Source organism: Wasmannia auropunctata, unplaced genomic scaffold (genome assembly GCF_000956235.1).
Source record: "Wasmannia auropunctata unplaced genomic scaffold, wasmannia.A_1.0 LD336095.1, whole genome shotgun sequence".
NCBI lineage: Eukaryota > Metazoa > Arthropoda > Insecta > Hymenoptera > Formicidae > Wasmannia > Wasmannia auropunctata.
Genome location: NW_012026795.1, coordinates 2,449,977 through 2,469,224, shown reverse-complemented (window position 1 = coordinate 2,469,224; position 19,248 = coordinate 2,449,977). Strand labels below are relative to the sequence as shown.

Here is a 19,248-nt window from a genome sequence, read left to right as displayed (position 1 = left end):
TCGCGATCCGACTCACGCGAGTGTCTCCCGCGATAGGATAAAGCGCAAACGGGACATTCATTCCCCAAATGTCGATCTCATAACAGCAGGCCGAATTGTCTTAGCGAGGCCTAAGTGTTAGTAACTAGTTTTAAGAGTTTAAACGAAGATCATAGTTTCGGGTGATGTCCGTTTGAAAAATCCGTATTGATACGCGCGCGTTGATTTGGGAAATACGTCCAGATAATCAGTCTTTACAGTGACGCGCTAAAACACACGAGTTCAGCAAACGTTCATTAAATGATCGAGTGTAGATTCCCCTCGCGATGGCTCGCGACTTAAAAACGGCTGTTTGGTACTAGTCGATTGATTAAACGGCGGAAGCCAACGAACCTTCGTCCGCGCACGTCGTTTAAACTCGTCGAGAGTTTTACACACACATTCGAGGGATTTATTCTTTACGTGTACTCTTATAGTATTTGCAGTAGGTTCTTGCATTTCAGTGGCCTTTGTTTACAACAGAAAATAATAGTTTCCTAAATGTAAGACGCGGACTACCAGAGTTGTGCGCTTCAGGAAATTTGGCGATAAAGAAATGTTCTTTAAGTACCGATGATAGTGTGAGAGAAAGAAGCTAACTGAGAGAGAGAGAGAGAGAGAGAGAGAGAGACATCCTCGACACTGTCGAAGCGTACGATACCCATCGCGAGATCGCGTTTTATTGAACACACAAGAAGACTAGAGGGATCGTCGGTTCTTTTGTACCAAGCACGAGCTGCATTTACGCGAGGATAGCGCACTATACGGGCAGTGTACCACGTTGATATCCAGTGCCATAACGACGAGATATACCCCGTGTATATACGGACGGCGAGCGTTTCCCGACGATGACCGTACATTCGCATGTCACAATGTAACGTTGCTAGAGCGTTTCTCTCCCCCGCGGAATAAGCAAACACAAATGATCTATTTTACATATTGCATAATCACCGAGGCTATAAAGCGTTCAGGCGTTCTCGTTTTGCGGCGCTGTGGAAACCGCGCGTTTCGGCGGACTGTTTGCCAAAGCGAGGTGAATGAATGTTAATTTATTAACGGACGTGCGTGGCGATGCCGAGGCACGCGCGTTTTATTTTTACTATACGCACTCGTAGGGGCAAATCGAATGTTAATTCCGCGCGGCGAAAGGAAAATCCGCGGGATCTCGTCGAGATCGTCTTGTTGGGGGGAAAAAAAATCACGGGGGTATGATATAACATCCCCGAGATATTATACATAATGGAGATATCTTGGTAATATTTTTAAGATATACTCACGTAACTATCGTCAGACATCTACTGGGTATGCATGTATTTTCACTATAGAGCCCAAGATATTCTCTCAAGAGTGCAGCTTGAATTTTCTCTTTGTGATTGCTCTCTATAATATATTTTTATCGAGATAACTTCTAAATATCTCATACAAGAGAGAAAGAGATAGAGTGTTTTAGTAAATCATATGTTCGATAATTTTAAGAGAATCGGCTTATATATACCTGAATGCATTCAGGAAGATTTTAACGAAGATTCCCGCGGATTCTCATTGCTGCACGGAATATAATATCCGTACATCGAAACTACGATGACCGACGTTGCTCTGCAGCTTGAAAGAAAATAGGGAACGCCAGGTTGTTCTAGTTTCGCGATTTTGATATATTTTGATACAATGGAAAAAAAAGAGGCAAAGTTCGATCATCGCCGTTCAGTCAAACAATCGCCGCGAGAGATTTGCACAAGCTAGAAGCGGACAAGATGTATGTACATTTAAGAACAATAGCTCAGCGTGCGTTTAGCGCTAGCGTTTTTCTTTTATTTTGCTTCTTGCAAGATTTTTTTTTTTTTTTTTTTTTTTAATAAAATCGAGAAAACTGCACGTTCAAGATCCGCTGCGCCATTGAACTTGCCACCGATCGCGTCAGAACTCGTCGAAATTTCTTTCTCGGCGTAATCCAGTAGTATACGGAAAGCGACGCGCAAAATTCGGCAGTGAATATTATTGGCATAATTGATTCTTAACGCTAAACGTGCGGCGAGAGTGCAGGCCTACGTAAGCACAAACACCCAGGAGGAAGTACCATTGTACATAAAGAGGAATAATTTATTCTATTTATAGTGGAGAGAAAGGGGTGGCGAGAAAGAGAGAGAGAGAGAGAGAGAGAGAGAGAAAGAGGAGCCGGCGAGGAATCGCGCACTGTTGTGTTACATTTGAGTTGTTTTGCATGTGCTTCGGTGTTTCTGTCACACGCGGCTGCGAGCCGTGCGGTGAGAGAGTTCGTAATGCATTCTATATAAATAAATATATAAATATATAAATATATATATGAAACTATACATAGCGCAGTTAGAGAGTGATATACCGAAATCAAGATACGACGATGACGTGCGAGGCGTAAATGTCCGCTCGGGGTACGGTTCCCGTGCGTCGGCGGCGCGCGAATTCCATTCTCGTGCGACGATTTTTCATCACGGCTGGAATCTCGCGTTCGCTAATTAACGGCTTAATTGAGTTTGCTTTAAAGCACGGGCTCGCTTCGCGCGCCGCCGCCCCGCGAGAGCCGATCGCGGATCGCTTTACGGACGGTCGCACGTCCTCGCAGAGTACCTAGGAATATATTCTTAATATGTGAAGAAGATATAAGAATTACACGGTGTCTCGTTGTATTTGTATAATAAGGTGTAAAGAGAGGAAGGGGGAGAAAGGAAAAAAAAAGAAAGAAAAAAAACGGAAAAAAGAATGGTGTCATTCTCATGGTCTCATTGAGCGACTTCGTACTTCTTCAATGATGCTACACGTACAGGGTGCGTTCTAAATTGCGTTAACGCGGCGTTAACTGCGTATCCGTATTTTTTATTCTGGACACGATGGAATTGGTACGATCGACTCTCCGTAATTCTGTGATTTCGGTAACATGAGAGAAACGACGTCGAGAAGGTTTTCAAAGGATCGAGCCTCGTACTGAGCCGGAATGACGTTAAATCGAATTAAAACCTGGGATTTCCGTGGGCTCTGACGATTTGCTTCGGGCTGTCGTATAAATTTTGATACGCGGTCGACCCTCATATCTCAAACGCGTCGATATATTCTAATGGCGAGCCGAGCGTGATAGCACTGATTTTCCTAGTTCCATGCAGCGTATCGATCGATCTTCGCGGTGGAATTAAAAGTCGATGTTCGCGCAAGATAAGCAAGCGGCGGTCGCGGATGGGATAACGGTGGGAAAAGTATCGTGACGGATTGAAATCACGCTTCGGGCGTATAATCGCGGTATTATTTATATCGACGATGTTTTTTCAAGGAGAAAAACGATCGGCGGAGAAAATCGATAAAAATTCGGGCATAGTGACGTACGTAAAAGAATGCTTTCGGACGTGTTACTTTTTATGTCGTTCAGCTCGCGGCTGTGATCATTTTAGAAACACCCATGTACGAAACCCGAACCAGCAATCAACTTTGTGATAGTCTGTGTACCGAATCTGATGAACATCGTTAAATTAATCCCATCTCCTATAGGTAAGGTGTAATAATTATTAGACTCTCATCACGTACACGCAAAGGACAAAACATATTTACTACGTCATAAAGTGATAACGAGATTGTGTTGTTCCCTGATTTGTATCATGTAGGCACGTTTAATAATAAATCGAAATATTATCTATATCACCTTTGTTATTTCGACCTTCCATATCGATTTTCGTTGAAACGATGTTGGTGATCGATTCAACTCATTAAAAAAAAAGTCACGTATATAAAATGGCTCTATTTCTTCAACTAAAAGATTAAAAAATATGCATCGCGTATGTCAGATCTAAAAATGTCCCATCGAAATATCATTATAAATGATAATCTATTATCCGCATGTAAGAGTGGACTTCTACATTTCTTATAATTTTTTAGATTTAGATTCACAATCAGACGCAGAGAGGAATCATAATAATTCATAAATTCGTTGAATGTGCTGGCATGCTCGCTAACTGCACGTACGATCCAGCGTCGGTTGAAAAATCTTCATTCCCTTCGTTTTACGAAAATAGTAGCACGGCCGTCCGACCTATAATTAAACGTGGCCGCTGCGTTAGCAAATGCCGGTTTGTTCAGTACGATAAAGTTAGCGGTCGGTGAACGATGTTCTCTCGCGATTAGTTTGACCTAATTATATCGTTGGGGGGAATTGAATAAATTTATAATAAAATATAATAAATATAGACTATTTTGATTGCGCGTTTAACGTTACTTCATCCTCAACTCCCGAATTAATGTACTGTAAGTACCAAATACGTTCTATAAAAGATTTCAATTCACTTTCGATTCGTATTTGAGCAGCTAAATGAATTAAATTAATAGTTGAACTTCAGAGGCTTGAATGGTCAGAGTTTAAAAATTAAATTCGACCTCGCGGGCAATGATCTTAACTGATCATGGACGGTGATCTGAAATACGGTGTATGCCCGGTGTGCGGCAAAAACGCCACGTTGAAATGCAGTGGATGCAGACGCGAATTTTACTGCGACAAGTCGCACCAGTCCCAAGACTGGCCGCGTCACAGGTCCACGTGCAGCGGCTGGGAAATGGGTCGCGACTCCGCGCTTGGACGGCACTTGCTGGCGACCAGGGATCTGGCGCCGGGAGACGCAATCCTCACGGAGGCGCCTTTGATCTGGGGACCATCGACCCACGCGAATCAGCGGGTCTGCGTCGGTTGCGGCGAACGGTGCGACAACGTCGACGCGAGATGCGGCGGGTGTTGCTGGCCGGTGTGCAGGCCCGATTGCGGGAGGCTGCTCGACAAGAAGAGGCACCAGCTGGAGTGCGCTCTCCTCGCGCGCGCTAGAATTGTTCCCAGGTAACGCGCGCTCCGTCTCCTGCAGATCGGATGATGGCAAAGTGTTCATTCCAAAGATAAACTAACGAGGCGTTTAACGAGTAGAAGAGAAATTTAAGTTTACTCAATCGCGACTTGAGTCGCACAGGGAAAAATTAATTGCGGAAAATTAAATTTCTAAAGATGTTTCTACAGATATACAGACGTTCCTCGTGACGATTCACTTACGCCATGAATTTCGTGCTCGCAGATGCGAGGTGCTACTGGTGATTCGTATACTGATACTGTGGCGTACGAAATCGCGACGCTGGACGTCCTTGGCCAATCTGCAGAGTCACGTGGAGTCACGAGGACCCGGCACGGAGGCTCACGACGAAGTGTCGAGTGTGAGCCAGCGTCTCGGGCCACTTTTGTCGATGGCATCCGATTGCAAGGACGTTCTGCCGACGATTTGCGGCCTGATCGACGTGAACGCGTTGGAGACCGCGCCGCCGGAAGGCTCCGTGGCGATTTACGAGCACGCGTCTCTTCTGGAGCATTCCTGTATCGCGAACACGCGACACAGTTTTCGCATCGACGACAAAGGCAGGCCGCGTATTACGGTGTATGCGGTCACGTCTATTAAAAGGTATATACATAGTTTATAATTCATTGCTCTCATAAAAAATTATTCGTTTCCCTAGTTCTCATAATTCTTAGAATATAAATAAATTCTCATAATATAATTTTTAAAAATATTTTAAATTGATAAAGATTTCTAAAAAAAATATTTTAAACTTCTTCAGATTTTTTTTTAAATTATAGAATAAATTTTAGTATATTTAAAAATTCACATACATAAAATTTTAGAAAAAAGATATAGATTTTCTCAGTATTTCTAAAAAGTGTCCCAATTTGTATAAAAGAGCTGAAAAATTTTCTAAAAAGTTATAAAATTACACAAAAATTCTAAAAATTCTGAAATTTACATAAAAATAGTGAAAAATTATATAAAGAATTCTATTTGTAAGAAACAAATTTTTCACCAGGGCTATCTCGTGAAAGTGAAAGATCTATTATTATCACTACACATTTTTGCGACTGATATTTCCAGAGGGGAACATTTGAGCACCATGTACACGCACGCGCTTTGGTCCACCAAGGCCAGGAGGGAACATCTCCTTGCCACGAAATACTTCGCTTGCCGATGCAAGCGTTGCGCGGATCCCACAGAATTGGGCACGCACTTGGGCACCCTGAATTGTCCCTGCAAAAACGGACTTATGCTGCCGAACGATCCCTTAAATCCAAATACCGATTGGTCTTGTAACGCGTGTCCGGGAACAGTAACATCCTCGGAGGTCGCGCAGTTGACGGACAGGCTGGATGAAGACGTAGTGGAGATTATGAAGCAGGCGACCGAGCATACGCTATCCGATCTTCTTTCACGGTAAAGATTTATGCCTCCCCGCGACTTTTATTAACATCAATTTCAATCATTAATTAATGATAAATAACTAAATCGGGTAAAATACTAGAAAGTCGCGGTGCGCATTCATACCTTCTGCGCTATTTGAGAACTCAACGAATCGTTCGTTTAGGCTTACGGTGCTGCTGCATCCCGGCCATCAGCATTGCGTATCCGTGAGTCACTCGCTGATGCAGCTACTGCCGGCGACCGATCCACGAAAGTCCGAGTTATGTAAACGCGTCATGGACACGGTAAGCCGATTGGATCCGTACGGCGCTCGTCTGGCGCTTTACACGGCGGTCACCCTGCGAGAGCTCGCGATGTGTCCGGGCGAGGATAAGCGAGCCCATCTCGCCAGAGCGGCCACGTTGCTGAAGGCGGAACCGCCAAATTCGCCCGGTGAAAGGCTTCGCAGGCTCATCGAAGTGGAACTCTGATCCCGTCGCGACGCGCAACCAGTAGCTATATATTTTTGTTATTACACAACCGAATATGTAAAATAAGGAAGGTTTTTACAGTTTCTATCACAAATAAGAGGAAGTTGTATACGCGCGAGCAACAATTTAACTTGCTTGTCTGTCTAAATTTTTTCGTTTATTCGTTTTCTCGATTTCATGTGTAATCTCTATTCGCAACTACAGGTAGCCGTAAAAGTGGCAAAAAGTATTCATTGTACTTATTTAGGGTGAAAGGAGTACGTATAAAAAAACTTATAACTATATAAAGAATGTATACATACATGTTATACAAATATCAAAATATACGTTGATATGTATGCTTGTGATCGCTCCGCATTTATCGCGGATGTCGTGTGTATGTATACGCGTGTGTACTTGTATGGTTGTTACGTGTCGTAAAATCTAGACTAGATGACTGTGCCCCCTGCGACTGAACGTAATCCTTAGATCCGACTTCTCGTCGCGCGTATTATTTTCACATTGATATGCGCTCAATGCTCCCGCGATTGGTTGGCAAGCAGACTTAATTAGCGAGATAAAATAATTCACTTGTGAAAAGAAAAAGAGATATTTATCGAAATTCGAAGTTTGAGATAGTCGCCGTTTGTACTTAACTATAAATAAAATTTTAGAACACAGTGAAAATTTATAAGATATAACATCGACACGGTTTGCGTGTACCTATACTCCGATGGTTCCCCGAAACTCGCGTCAAGATAAACGATTTGCACGTCTATATATTATTCGATGAGTAGACAGGTAGGTCTAGAAGTCACCAACGGTGACCTCCTTGTAGATTATCTTGTCGCCTCATCTCACAGTTTGTTTAATAGGGAATAATGCGGATTACGTGACGCAGGAACGTCGTGTACGCACACCCAGCAACGGGTAGGACAAGGATTGGCCGTTCAGCTGCGCCGTGACCTGCAGGAGGTAAGCCTTGCCGGGCTGCAGCCTCCGTAGGGTGAACGGCAGCGCCCGGTCCTTCGGCGGGTTTTGCTTCTCCTCGCAGACCTCAAACGTGTACTCGGACCGCCTGCGCCGATGGAGCCCGCACTGATCCGGCACGGTCGTGACACTCGCCAGAGACGACGAGCTCCGCAGCTCTTTCACCAGGATGCAGTACTTGGCGGCGCCGGCCGGGTCCACGCCTATCGTCACTTCGTGGCACGTCCTGAGCGATCGGTACTCCCGCGGCGGGTTCTTGGACGGTATCTGCGCCAAAAAAATGCGATGCCCAATTCACTTCTCGAGCGAAACAAGTCTCTGATTAATCGGGATTTATTATCGATAACGGAAGAGAGCCGATTGATGGTGAGTTTACACGGTTACGGATTCTATATTCTTGTAAATTCTTAAATGATGATAGCGTAGTACAACTAGATGAGTTTATCTTTATTTTAAAGAAATATATTACTTCTGTATTGAGGAAGTGTCGGGAAGCATAACGGAATCTTTGTGCAGTTGTTGTATAAAGGAAATATTAGTTTACACGGTCTGACATACTTGCGGATAAATGGTGGACGACTCCTGCGTGGCCAGCACTTTTATGGTGGACACTCGAACCAGCTCCTGCGGCGTGGTCGATATACGCAGGGTGTACGTCTTACCGGGGGGCAGAGGGGGTACGCGCAACGAGGCGTATCCAACCACTTCTTTTTCCTGCCGATCACACGAGACACACGCGTTTACACGCTTGTATGCGTATAAGTGACGCTGTCGCGAAAGCGTTTCCGATTGACGACAGAAATGGTCCCTCCCTACTCGCTTGCGACAGCGTCAATTGTTAAATTAGACTCTTTCGCGAATTTGCGGTCGACGCATCCGATCGCTTTCTGTAAACACCCGATGACTTTTACCCGCAATACTCCTTGTCCGTTTAATTTCGCCTTCACGATGCCCCCGCCGCAGGGAAGTATGTGAAAGGTGCTCGAGGTGTTGTCCGGCGGACGATAACGGAAATTGACGAAACCGTCGGTCTTCCGCAGATTGGCCGTGGTGTAACGGCCGGTTCGTAACGTCAGCTCCGGCGTCTTCTTGAACCTGATGGCATCGGTGGCGATCCGATTGGAGACATTGTTCCGAGTGTTTACCTGTCGAATCAGCAGTATCACTTTGATACGTTATTCGCGATAATCATTCGCGAGATATTCAGCGTGGCGCGGCTGAATCTCTCTGTATAATTTCACGAAGAACACAAATAAACATAATCAAGCGCGAGAGAAATGCGGAAATTAATAAACTCTACACCCTGTTACGAGAGCGTGTACGCGATTCTCGCGTGAAGGTGAGCGCGGCGCAAAAACTAAACGGAAGAGCGCCTATCGTTTAAATTGAGCGTATGATCCGATGCGGTTTTTACAAGCGATCGATTCGATTAACGTGTGACGATAGAGACCGACCACGTATAGGGTGAAGTTGTACGTGGTGTCGTATCTCATCCTGTGAAGCGTCAGCTTGGTCTGCCGCACGCAGTGCAGACCTTCCGGTACGCCCCGATGATGGTGCTCCTTCGAGGACGAGCCTGTTCTCGTCGACGAGTGCGGATGTGCCTTCAGAACGTTCTGCGCGGCGCAGAGCGTCGACGGGTGCGGCTGCGTGCCCGAAGTGACAGATAAACAGTAGTTCGAGAGGTGAGGATCCACATGGCTGGAAAAACAAACGATCCATCTCGAAATTGCGACTCCAACGAAATCCAATGTAGACGCACTGACACGCGGGCTTCGTGCTATACCGAACTACGTCGCAGACGGCAGGCTATATGTCAAAGAGAACAGAATTACCGCGATATCGCGTAAAAGTCCACAGTAACGATCGTACTAAGAATAGATTGTGGAGTTCCCGACAATTCGATTTATATCGAAATGAAATTTTCCCCCCTCGACAATAAAGATCGCGTCAATTCGCTCATGCTAGAATTCTGATAATAAAGCTACTTGCTATGTGAAATGTCCAGTAAATCTACATATTGCATTACAAGCTTATAATCCGATTTATATCGCGAAATTGTCCATCTCTGACAATAAAGATCGCGTCAATTCGCTCATGCTATGATTAAAATGATAAAGCTACTTGCTGTATAAAATGTCCAGTAAATCTATATATTGCATTACAAATATTATAACTTATTGAAACATACTCGAGGAAAACTCGATTCCAAACTTGTAAAAAAGCAGCGCATCCCTCTATGCTATATCCCTAACGTTTACTTAAAAAGCTAACTCGTCCTCGAATATATCCAGAAAAGTGTACACAAGGATGTACGTGGTAAACTTCGAGTGATACCTCTTGCCCCAGGATATCGTCAGCCGCCGTTTGCTCCGTCGCTGTTGAAATCTCAGGGTGCGATGCCGATGCGCCTCTTTTCCGCTCGCGTACATGCCGGACACGTGGTCCAGGGCGCTCGAGGTCGCGTACAGGAGCACCGTGCCGGGCGACCGTCCCGCGGGCTCCATGGACTTGATTTCGAACCAGTAAAGACCGGCCCGCGTCTTTGGTATCGTGAAATTTTGGTCCTCCGCGCCCTCGTACGTGAAGAGAGGTGATCCCGGCTTCAGGGTCTTCACGGGCCATCGCGTTTGTGCTGCGCGGCAAATTGATTCGGAAATTATTCGAGCGACCGGACAAGTTGAGGGATACCCCGATTACACCTTCGTGACACCCAAGGTGACTGCGAATATTATTTTGTAAAGTATACCGCGTTTCTTTTTCTCGGACACGCCTTCAAATTATCCGTCTTCGGGTTTATGCGTCGATCTTCAATAATTTACCGCCGAGATAGTTATAAATACATTGCAAATGTAACAAAAATGTGAAAACACAAAAAAGGTCGATTATATATTGACATATAAGACGGATTGCAAAATAAATAAAATCTCTTAATATTTGCATAGGATGACAGGTTTCCTTCAAGAATCAAAGCGTTTAAATCACTTGCATTGGCAAAAAATTTTGTTTTTTCGCATTTTTCAGCTATCAAGAGTCAGCATAGAATTTCACATATACACTTTGTACCTTCAGCTTCTTGCTTGTTTTCGGGCGGTTCTACGTAACTGACCATCCAGGATATCGGACCGCTGCACGGGCTGACGAGTAACGTGAGAGGCGGGCCTTCCCGTGGGCTCAGGTAATAGAATCTGTAAGAATTTCATCTGCATCCAGTTTGATATTGGTGTTCGCGGCATGCCGAACGTACGCAAACGCGAGCGCTCGATTTTTAAACGTCTCCGTTGGCCGTACAAAGGCCGCTGTAGCGTTCGCTTCGTTTTCGACGGCGCTTTCGCGCATCGTCGAGCGCACTGTCGCAAAAATCACGCGCCGCGGCCTGTCGACCTAGCCCGGCGCGAGCATCGCTTGTTCGCAAGCCCCTCGTTATCATAATCGGCGTGGAGCGGCAACGTTAATCCGATGGAAAACATCGCGCCGCGCGGCGGATGCTGCACATATCGTAATTGAAATAATTACCCGGTAGTCGCTCGCAATCTCGTAGTCACGCAACACGCATACGTGCTACACGCACGCATACGTACATACACACTGAATTCCACCGTCGTTATATTTAGTCACAATGTTGATCGGTTCGATACAATTATTCTTTCCCTTCCCATTTGCCTCTCCCCTCCTTCTTTCCCCCCCCTTATCCCCCTCTCTGTCTTTCTTTCTTTTTTTCGAAAATTACACTGGTTAACTTTACGCCTCGACGATGCTGCTCATCCAGTACCGCCCCCGCTCTTCCTCAAGCCCTACTTCACGCCGTTGCGGGCACTCTTTTTTTCTCTCTATTTTGCGCCGATGTCGACAACGCGCGCGGCTCAACCCGTTAGCTTCCGAGCGTCACCGCCGCCGCCGTCGACGTCGCCGCCACCGACGCCGCCGCCACCGCCGTCGTCGTCGTCATCGTCGTCGTTGTCGTCGTCGTTCCCAAAGAACGTCGAGACGCCGCCGTCGCTGCAGCCGCCACACGTGCTCCTCTCGTTCGCGTCTGGCGGTGAGACAGCTATTGTAAAATTAGCGTCGGGGCACAATGCCGGCGTCGCGGCGTCTGGGGTCGCGCAGCCACGACCCCCGTGATCTAAATCCGGCATCCGTGAAGTCATCCTGAACACGAAAAAGAGAGAGAGAGAGCGAGAGGAGAGGAAGCGAGAGAGAAAGACAGAGAGAGAGAGAATGGCGAGAGGCAGAGACGGGAAGAACCCCGAATTGATTCTGTTAGACGGTCTGTTCTCTCCCTCTCTTTTGTCGCGAGTCTACCGCGAGTTTCGTGGAAAGTCGCGACCGAGATAGGTAGGGCGCTTTTACGCGGCGCGTGGCATTGCTCGTCCTCTTCATCCTGGCGCGCGATCTGCCGAGGGGAGCGACCCCGCGAAAGGTGCGACTGGACGCGCCGCGAGAATGATGGTAGCGTCGATACGAATAGTCGAGTTGTAGGGGGTACAATTTAATTCTCCACGGTTATTAAATCATATTGTAAAGGAAGCCTCTAAATGTAAAGCGACAGATAATTTTGTTAACTTTGAGTTCTCGATTAAAATGATTAAATTGAGATATGAATAATTTTCTCGAATTATGAGCGATTAAAAACAAAGATTGGAACTAAGAAACGAGAGAAAGGAACTTTTGAAACATTCTTTTTTCATATACTTAACGCTTTCAGAAATTGTTTAGTCATGCTTGTTAGTAAAAGAGAAGGGAGATCGACTTCGGAATTTCTATTCCTGACAAATGCAATAGATGTAAAAACATCATTTGACAATAAAATTCGCGGCACGTGGTAGCGAACATAGAAAGGGTCGTGGCCTCCGCGTGTATAAGCACGGATGAAGATATCCGAGGCACGAGGAAGTAGCATCTATTAATGATTCGGGCCGCGCTTGAAATTTAAGATGTAATTTTGCTTTGTTCTTAGGAAAAAGTATCCACCACTATGCAAACACTCACTATAAATAATCGTAATTTACATTTTGACTAAATAAATATTACAAAGTTTTACGATTTTTTTTCGTAATGGGGCGCGTGAACATTCACTGCACTCTTAAACCTCTGTTACTCGAGAACTTTACAGGACTGTCACCGCGATATTCTGTGAGAGTTGGTCACATAAATCTCTCGTCTCGTGCGAGTGTCATTCGCTCTTCGACAGTACGAATGTACCAAATCAAATCGTCGTGTCCATTGTCTTCTATTATAGTGCGTCTTCTAAGAAACTGTTTCTTTTTGTAAGTAATAAGTCAGGTATATAAATATCTATTCTCTCTCTCTCTCTCTCTCTCTCTCTCTCTCTCTCTCTCTTTCTGTCTGTCTGTCTTTGCAAAACCAAAAATCGGGAAGCCGAGAGTGGAAGCGTGTAATTCTGTACATCGACATCAGTCGGAGTTTCGCGGAAACCGTCCGATAGGACTTTATGGCGCGTGGCGTCGCGACGGATCGGACCATTAGACACTGGGCGCACATTGTGAGGGCGTAAAGGAGCACGTGGACAACAACGAAGCGACCAAATTTTATCGTCCGTCTCCATCGCGCGTGCAACAGTCGGCGGCGCGCAGTCTCCGTTTCTTCTCCTATCGTCGAGAAACTTGACGCGGCTATCTGGCCACATAAGCAGATATACGGCGTGCCATTTTTGATGATTGCGAGGCTGCAAAAGCATAATGAACTAAAACAAGTGAATATAAATCAAACGAATCTAACGAGTTGTTCACTCCTTTATTCTCCAATCGGTTTTCCATCTATTCTCCATCATCTTATTCATCGGCTATGATTGAAACAATTTATTGCAAGATCTCGTCGTTTAATAATTGCGAATTTATCGTAGAAGTCAGCTGTAAATTTATATTATAAAAAAAAGGAAAACGTCTCGGTACAAGTTATACCTTCGACAGAAGTAGCAACTGACAGCGTGACTTTTACGACACGGCCGGCCCTTGTCTCTGTTCTTCCCGCGTGCCGTCGACATTAACATTTCGCCGTATTCGCTACAAGTGACGAACGAGAGCTGTGAGCCGTCATATGCGCGGGGGGACCATATGAGTCGTATGTATCGAATCGACTCGTTCGTATTATACGCAAAATGTGCGTCGAATTGCGGCGTACGAGTGTCCACTCGTGGTTGACGAAACGCGGCACGGGGTGCGTGACGTTGCTGTAAACGTTCGCGGTCCCACCGTTGTGCGTATCGAGCAAACAATTTACGCGCGTATAAACAGTTGCTTATATATTTCCCGTCGATTAGGAGGTGCAGCTTGCACGCGCTATAATTGCGCGCGCTAATTTTGCCGCATTAAAATTTATTTCGAGATGCAAAAAAAAATGCGATTGCTGCGCTGAGTCTTGGATAGCAAATGCGCAATCGTTGTGAAAGAAAATGTTTAAAATGATTTCTCGATTTTAAACTTCGATCATTTCTAATCGTCGATTGATAGTTTGAATGATTTCTTAATTGAATTACGGAATAAATATATAGATAGCATTATATAAATAAAATAGATCGGAGAAATACGAAACACAAAATAATTCTTCAATAAAATTGAAGCAAGTCTAAAAAAAATGTAAGTCATATTTATCATATTTAAACAATTTTACATAAAAATATGTGAAGTGTCAATAAAGCAAATTTTGAATTAAAAACGAAAGAATGCAGAAAAATAGAGCAATAAATTATTTATAGTAATGTCTAAAATTTCATTGATGAAAAATTAATTCCTGCAAGCTAAAGTTTTTTTTCGTGATTTTGACAAACTTGATCCTTCCAAAAAAAAACATACAAAAGATCTATCAGATCTTAATAGAGATTACATCGTATTCAAACTGACGATCGATCGAACATTTTGCGAATCTAATTGCGACAGTGCGGTGTCATAATTATCCGGACTAAAACACCAGCGGTCTCTTCTCGGATAATTAAACGATGGCGAACGAGGGTCCCGACACCGCGGCCAATTCAAGGTAGTGCGGTATCGTACTTTCTCGTTTCGCCGGTGGGTCTAAATCTCCCGTGTCAGACGGTGTCACGGGAGAAGAAGCCTTGTGTGGTGTAACGGCAGAGTTTACTGAATATTATACTCACTGAGACACGTTGCCGGGCCTGATGGTCGCTGGTATCTGGTACTCGGGGTGCAGCACGCCGGTACGGTTGAACTCCTGGACGCGGGTCGGCCTGTCGGCGCCGAATGGTCTCGGGCTGCCGATCGTCCGATAAAATTGCTGCTGCTGCGGCTGTGGCGAACGTTGCTGCAACTGCTGCAGCTGTTGCCTGGCGCAGAACGGGCAACCGGCGCAACTGCGTGCGATCGACGCGAGTATCATCAGGATGCCGATCATGATGCACGACATGATGATCGCGCCAAGAGAGATGGTCCCCCGGTCTCTCGTGGACAATGACGACGGCGACGACGGCGGCGACGACGACGTCCGTCGTTCAGTGGCGAAGGAGTTCGACTGTGTGCCGAACGAGCGAGCGAACTGCCGTCGCCGCCACCGCCGCCGCCGCCGCCGCCGCCGCCACCGCCGTCGCCGCCGCCGTCTGGGAAACGCCAGCGGCCGACGAAGCGAAGTAACCCCTCTCGGTTCCTAATCGGACGACTCCCGCGCGTTCGCCCCCCGTGTTCTGATAGAAACCCTCTTTCTCCCTGTTCCTCACCTTTCCGTCCCGTCTGATGAGCTAGCTCGTAGTAAGCCTGTTATCCTTTCACGGGCTTACTTATTAGCTGACTCGATTCGCAATTTTATAAGAAATGTTAATAGAAATAATACGTCGTTTATCGTCGTATGCAGTCTTCAAATGTCTGACGGGATGAATAAATTCATCTTGTTTTACCTCCTGTTCTTTATTCTTAAATCTGCAATGCAAGAATTAAATAATTTGATTACCGCATTTTTAAAATATCTTATTATTTTTTATCTCTAAACGCAATTATGTTACATAAATGTTTCCTTTCGCGGTGGCTTCAAACTTTAAGTAAATGTTTCCTTGCGTCTTTCCAGTTTGATTTCTTTTCACATTCGTCCTTTTAATCTTTGCGATCACATTACTTTTTCCAGGAGAATTATTTCGTTTTCTCAGTTTAATTTCTATCCACTTATCTTTTAATCTTCATAAATACGTTGCTTCCTCAAGAGAGCAAGACTGATACTCGGGTATACGATAATGACGCTATCTAGATCACGCGATAATGATATCCAGATCAAGTTTGCGAAATTCGCACCTCCCACCCACAACATCGGCAACTTCTCGATGAGAAAGAAGGTGATTGTCGGCTTCGTGCGGGCTGGTTAAGGTAAAACAAGGTGGACCAAAGGGGAGACGCGGTGCGGCGCAGCGTATACGATGGCCTTCCTGTATCAACGGGGCGCGAGGAAAGAAGGAGCCGATATGACGCGAGGAGATCGTGCATAGAGGGAAGTTATATACGGCACGGCGCGCTGTATCATGGACCAACCATGGGACGATGATGACAGCAGGTCTGGCGAGTGGCAGGCCAATAAATCATGGCCTGCGGTGTGGGAACCTCTGCCTACATGCTACGTGCGTATGGGCGTACGCCATCGGTAAAACCTTTACTCCTGTGCACAGGGTAGACCCGATCGCGCGGTGTGCCGGTGTGGCGCGACCCGGCCGCTGGCTGTATATATACGTATATAGTGCGGCGTACGCTACACGCACACGTGCGCGACTACCACGTGCTCGCCCTCGTATATATATATACGCGCGTTTGTGTTCGTGCGCGGCATCGTTATGCACACATCGTGTTATATTGTTGCGCTGTGGAAGCCAATTCGCCGCGATGAGTGACGGTTCGACTTCATGAAGTTGGGCCTTTTTTGGCAGTCATTTTTGCGGGTCTACCGCCCGGGCCCGGGCTTGGACCCGCGGGACGCCGCCGCCGCGGCGGCGAAAAGGCGTGCTACGACGGCCGTTTCGTATCTCAAACGGTTTGCTTCCAAAAACGGAGTTGCTTATCGACTCCAGAAATGATAGTGAGAGGAGAGAGAGCCTTCTCTCATTTTTCGTAAAGTCAAGATTTAATAGACGATTGATGCACATTATTCTGAACTAACGAGACATCGTCTTCGCAAACATTATTGATTACCATTAACTCTTATAGAATACAACACTATCATTTGCAACATACTTTTCCGTTGCAATGTATGTTTAAAAGTTTTGCTATATAAAAACTTTTATTCGAAACTGGATATTTTTTTATAAATGTATATTTGAGATTTTTATTCTTACATTAATTATTTTCTTCATTTTTATTTTATTAACTACTTGTTGATGAAATATTTAATTTTATCAACAAACTGATAGCCTATTTTAAAGCCTTTAAGATCGTGTACTTTGATGTTGATGATTTCTATGCATCCAGCAACCTACGATTTTTGTGTACCGTTGTCGACTTGGACGAAAGGGAGGCAATTGGAGGGCTCGTAAAGGGGCCCAGATAGAGTCTGCGAAACTGGCGCCTGGTATCCATCGACCGAGTTCTCTCGGCCTCTGCGAGAAAGAGGGGGCGGGGCCCTCGCATAAATTTCCATTGAATGCGCGGCCCTATGCTGGCCCGCTAGTCGATTCAGCGTCAAATAAAAAATACGTTTACGAGCAAAAATGTCGGGTATTACGCCAAATATACGGTCCTTATAGACGTTATCGTTAAGTACCGTAGAGTGTAATACCAAATTACATGGTATCTTCTAACACGCAAGTTTGACAAATTCTTATGCAGGTAATAATGTTGCCTTTTTTTTTAGTTCAGTAATGTTATACATTACACGTTGATGTTGCGTATAAAACTAACTGAATAATCGCATAGTAATTTGCTCATAAAATTGTGAAATTAATTTCCCGCAAGCTTTATATACCGTAATAAACTTGCAGAATAAAAGTTTAAGGGAATACGACTTGCGTCTCATATGGTACATTCAGTAAATCTTATATGCTACAATCAGTAAGAACTGAAACGAGCGCGAATTTTTTGATACGTATAGCTGCAGAAAATCAAAGACTACCCCGCAGGTCAAAAAACGGTGAAATGCGAGACTTCTAACCGCAAAACGAAAAACAAGAATCGCTGTGGCTAATGCTGTCGTGCGAAATTTCTAAATTTAACACCGTCTGAAACATCTCGCGTGTATGTTTCCCAAGCCACAGCAAAAATTGACTAATCAATCGATATATTTATAACGATATATTTAAATATAGTCTCTCATTTTTTTTAAATATTGAATAAATATAACATAATTATATGGAATATGGCAAATTGAAGAATTTCCGAGGTATTACTTGTCAAAGCTATCTTTTATCGCGTATAAAAATTTTGTTTATTTTATGTAATACTTGTATATTTATGTAACAAATATCACATATTGATCGATCACATTACTAAATTGCTTCTGAATTTATATAATATATACTTTTCGATATTATTATACGTAAAATTATAATTAATAAAATCTTGTTGAAAAATTATACTTGCAATATTTACAAGTACTCCACCTCTTGTAGTCCTTCATCAATCCCTCGGAGTGAAAAAGCCGAAAATGCGTATGTCGGGAACGTACGAAAATTTTCCCTCACCTCGGAGCTTGTATGCATTATTCGCTTCATCGCTCGATTGGAAGAGCTCCTCAAATGTCGGCTTCGATGATCCACCTGTTTATCGAGCCTAACTTGCTCGAATAGCTCGCTCCCCTCCTCGGTTTCTCCCTGCTCTCGGCAGCGTGAAGACCTACCCCGCTTTAGGTGTTCCCTACCTCGTAATACTCGACTCTGACAGAGGAGTCGCCGACATCTTCCAAGTGTTACACGTGTTCAAGGGTGTCGAGTGTCGCATTGACAACCTTAGATCTTATTTAGAACACGTCTGTGTATGCGTGTACGCGCAGTGAATCCGTTGGAAAATTTAGAACAATGGAAATCGATCGTGGTCGAAATAAGCAATAAAATATGTAATTTTGCAACTTTTATAAGATATGATAAAGGCCGTCTGTATGTCTGTAAAATTTTAATAGACGTAAGAAAAAGTAATAAGACAAAACGAGTCTTTTTCTTCAATTCTGTCAAAAAACCGTACGTTTAGCTCTACTTACTTTGTTAGTAAATTAATCCAGCAATTATACAGTGCAAACATTTTTTATCTCCATGTAATTATTATTTTTAATTGTTAGTAGAAATTTAAGTTTTTCTCTCTGCCAATTCTCTTTCGACGAATGTTTCTGCAATACTTATTTTACGCTTTTTGTTAATTACCGTTATCGTGCGCATCGAACTGTTAAGAGCAACGTCTGCGTTATGCACCGTGATAATTATTGTTTTTGTGGCTTCTAGACACAGTAACTTAGTCTTCTAGAGAACGGTTTCTTAGAGGATAGTTTGTAATAAGTACTTTTCTCTCATTTATATTACTATCTAATCTTTATATCTTAACTAAAAATAACGTACGAAATGTTTCTTTATTTCAGTGAAACGTAATTAGAAAAGCATTAACACGTACGCGTACATACATGGGGGG

The 19,248-nt window shown here is 44.4% G+C and overlaps 2 protein-coding genes across 3 annotated transcripts; one reads left to right on the top strand and one right to left on the bottom strand.

Moving 5' to 3' along the window:
• Positions 1 to 4,056: 4,056 nt before the first annotated feature.
• Positions 4,057 to 7,390, top strand: LOC105462709. Of its 2 annotated transcripts, XM_011709523.1 has the most exons (5): positions 4,057 to 4,278; positions 4,360 to 4,858; positions 5,088 to 5,465; positions 5,931 to 6,266; positions 6,418 to 7,390. In XM_011709523.1, the coding sequence occupies exons 2-5, from the start codon at positions 4,434 to 4,436 to the stop codon at positions 6,722 to 6,724; spliced, it is 1,446 nt and encodes a 481-aa protein (XP_011707825.1). In that variant the 5' UTR covers positions 4,057 to 4,278; positions 4,360 to 4,433; the 3' UTR covers positions 6,725 to 7,390. The 2 variants fall into 2 exon arrangements, with proteins under 2 accessions (XP_011707825.1, XP_011707824.1); XM_011709522.1 differs by having other exon boundaries at positions 4,057 to 4,858.
• Positions 7,391 to 7,479: 89 nt separating this feature from the next.
• Positions 7,480 to 15,133, bottom strand: LOC105462708. Its single transcript, XM_011709521.1, has 7 exons — positions 14,808 to 15,133; positions 10,760 to 10,881; positions 10,031 to 10,328; positions 9,148 to 9,394; positions 8,605 to 8,838; positions 8,252 to 8,407; positions 7,480 to 7,960 (listed from the first exon to the last, which is right to left on the bottom strand). The coding sequence occupies exons 1-7, from the start codon at positions 15,071 to 15,073 to the stop codon at positions 7,592 to 7,594; spliced, it is 1,692 nt and encodes a 563-aa protein (XP_011707823.1). The 5' UTR covers positions 15,074 to 15,133; the 3' UTR covers positions 7,480 to 7,591.
• Positions 15,134 to 19,248: the final 4,115 nt, after the last annotated feature.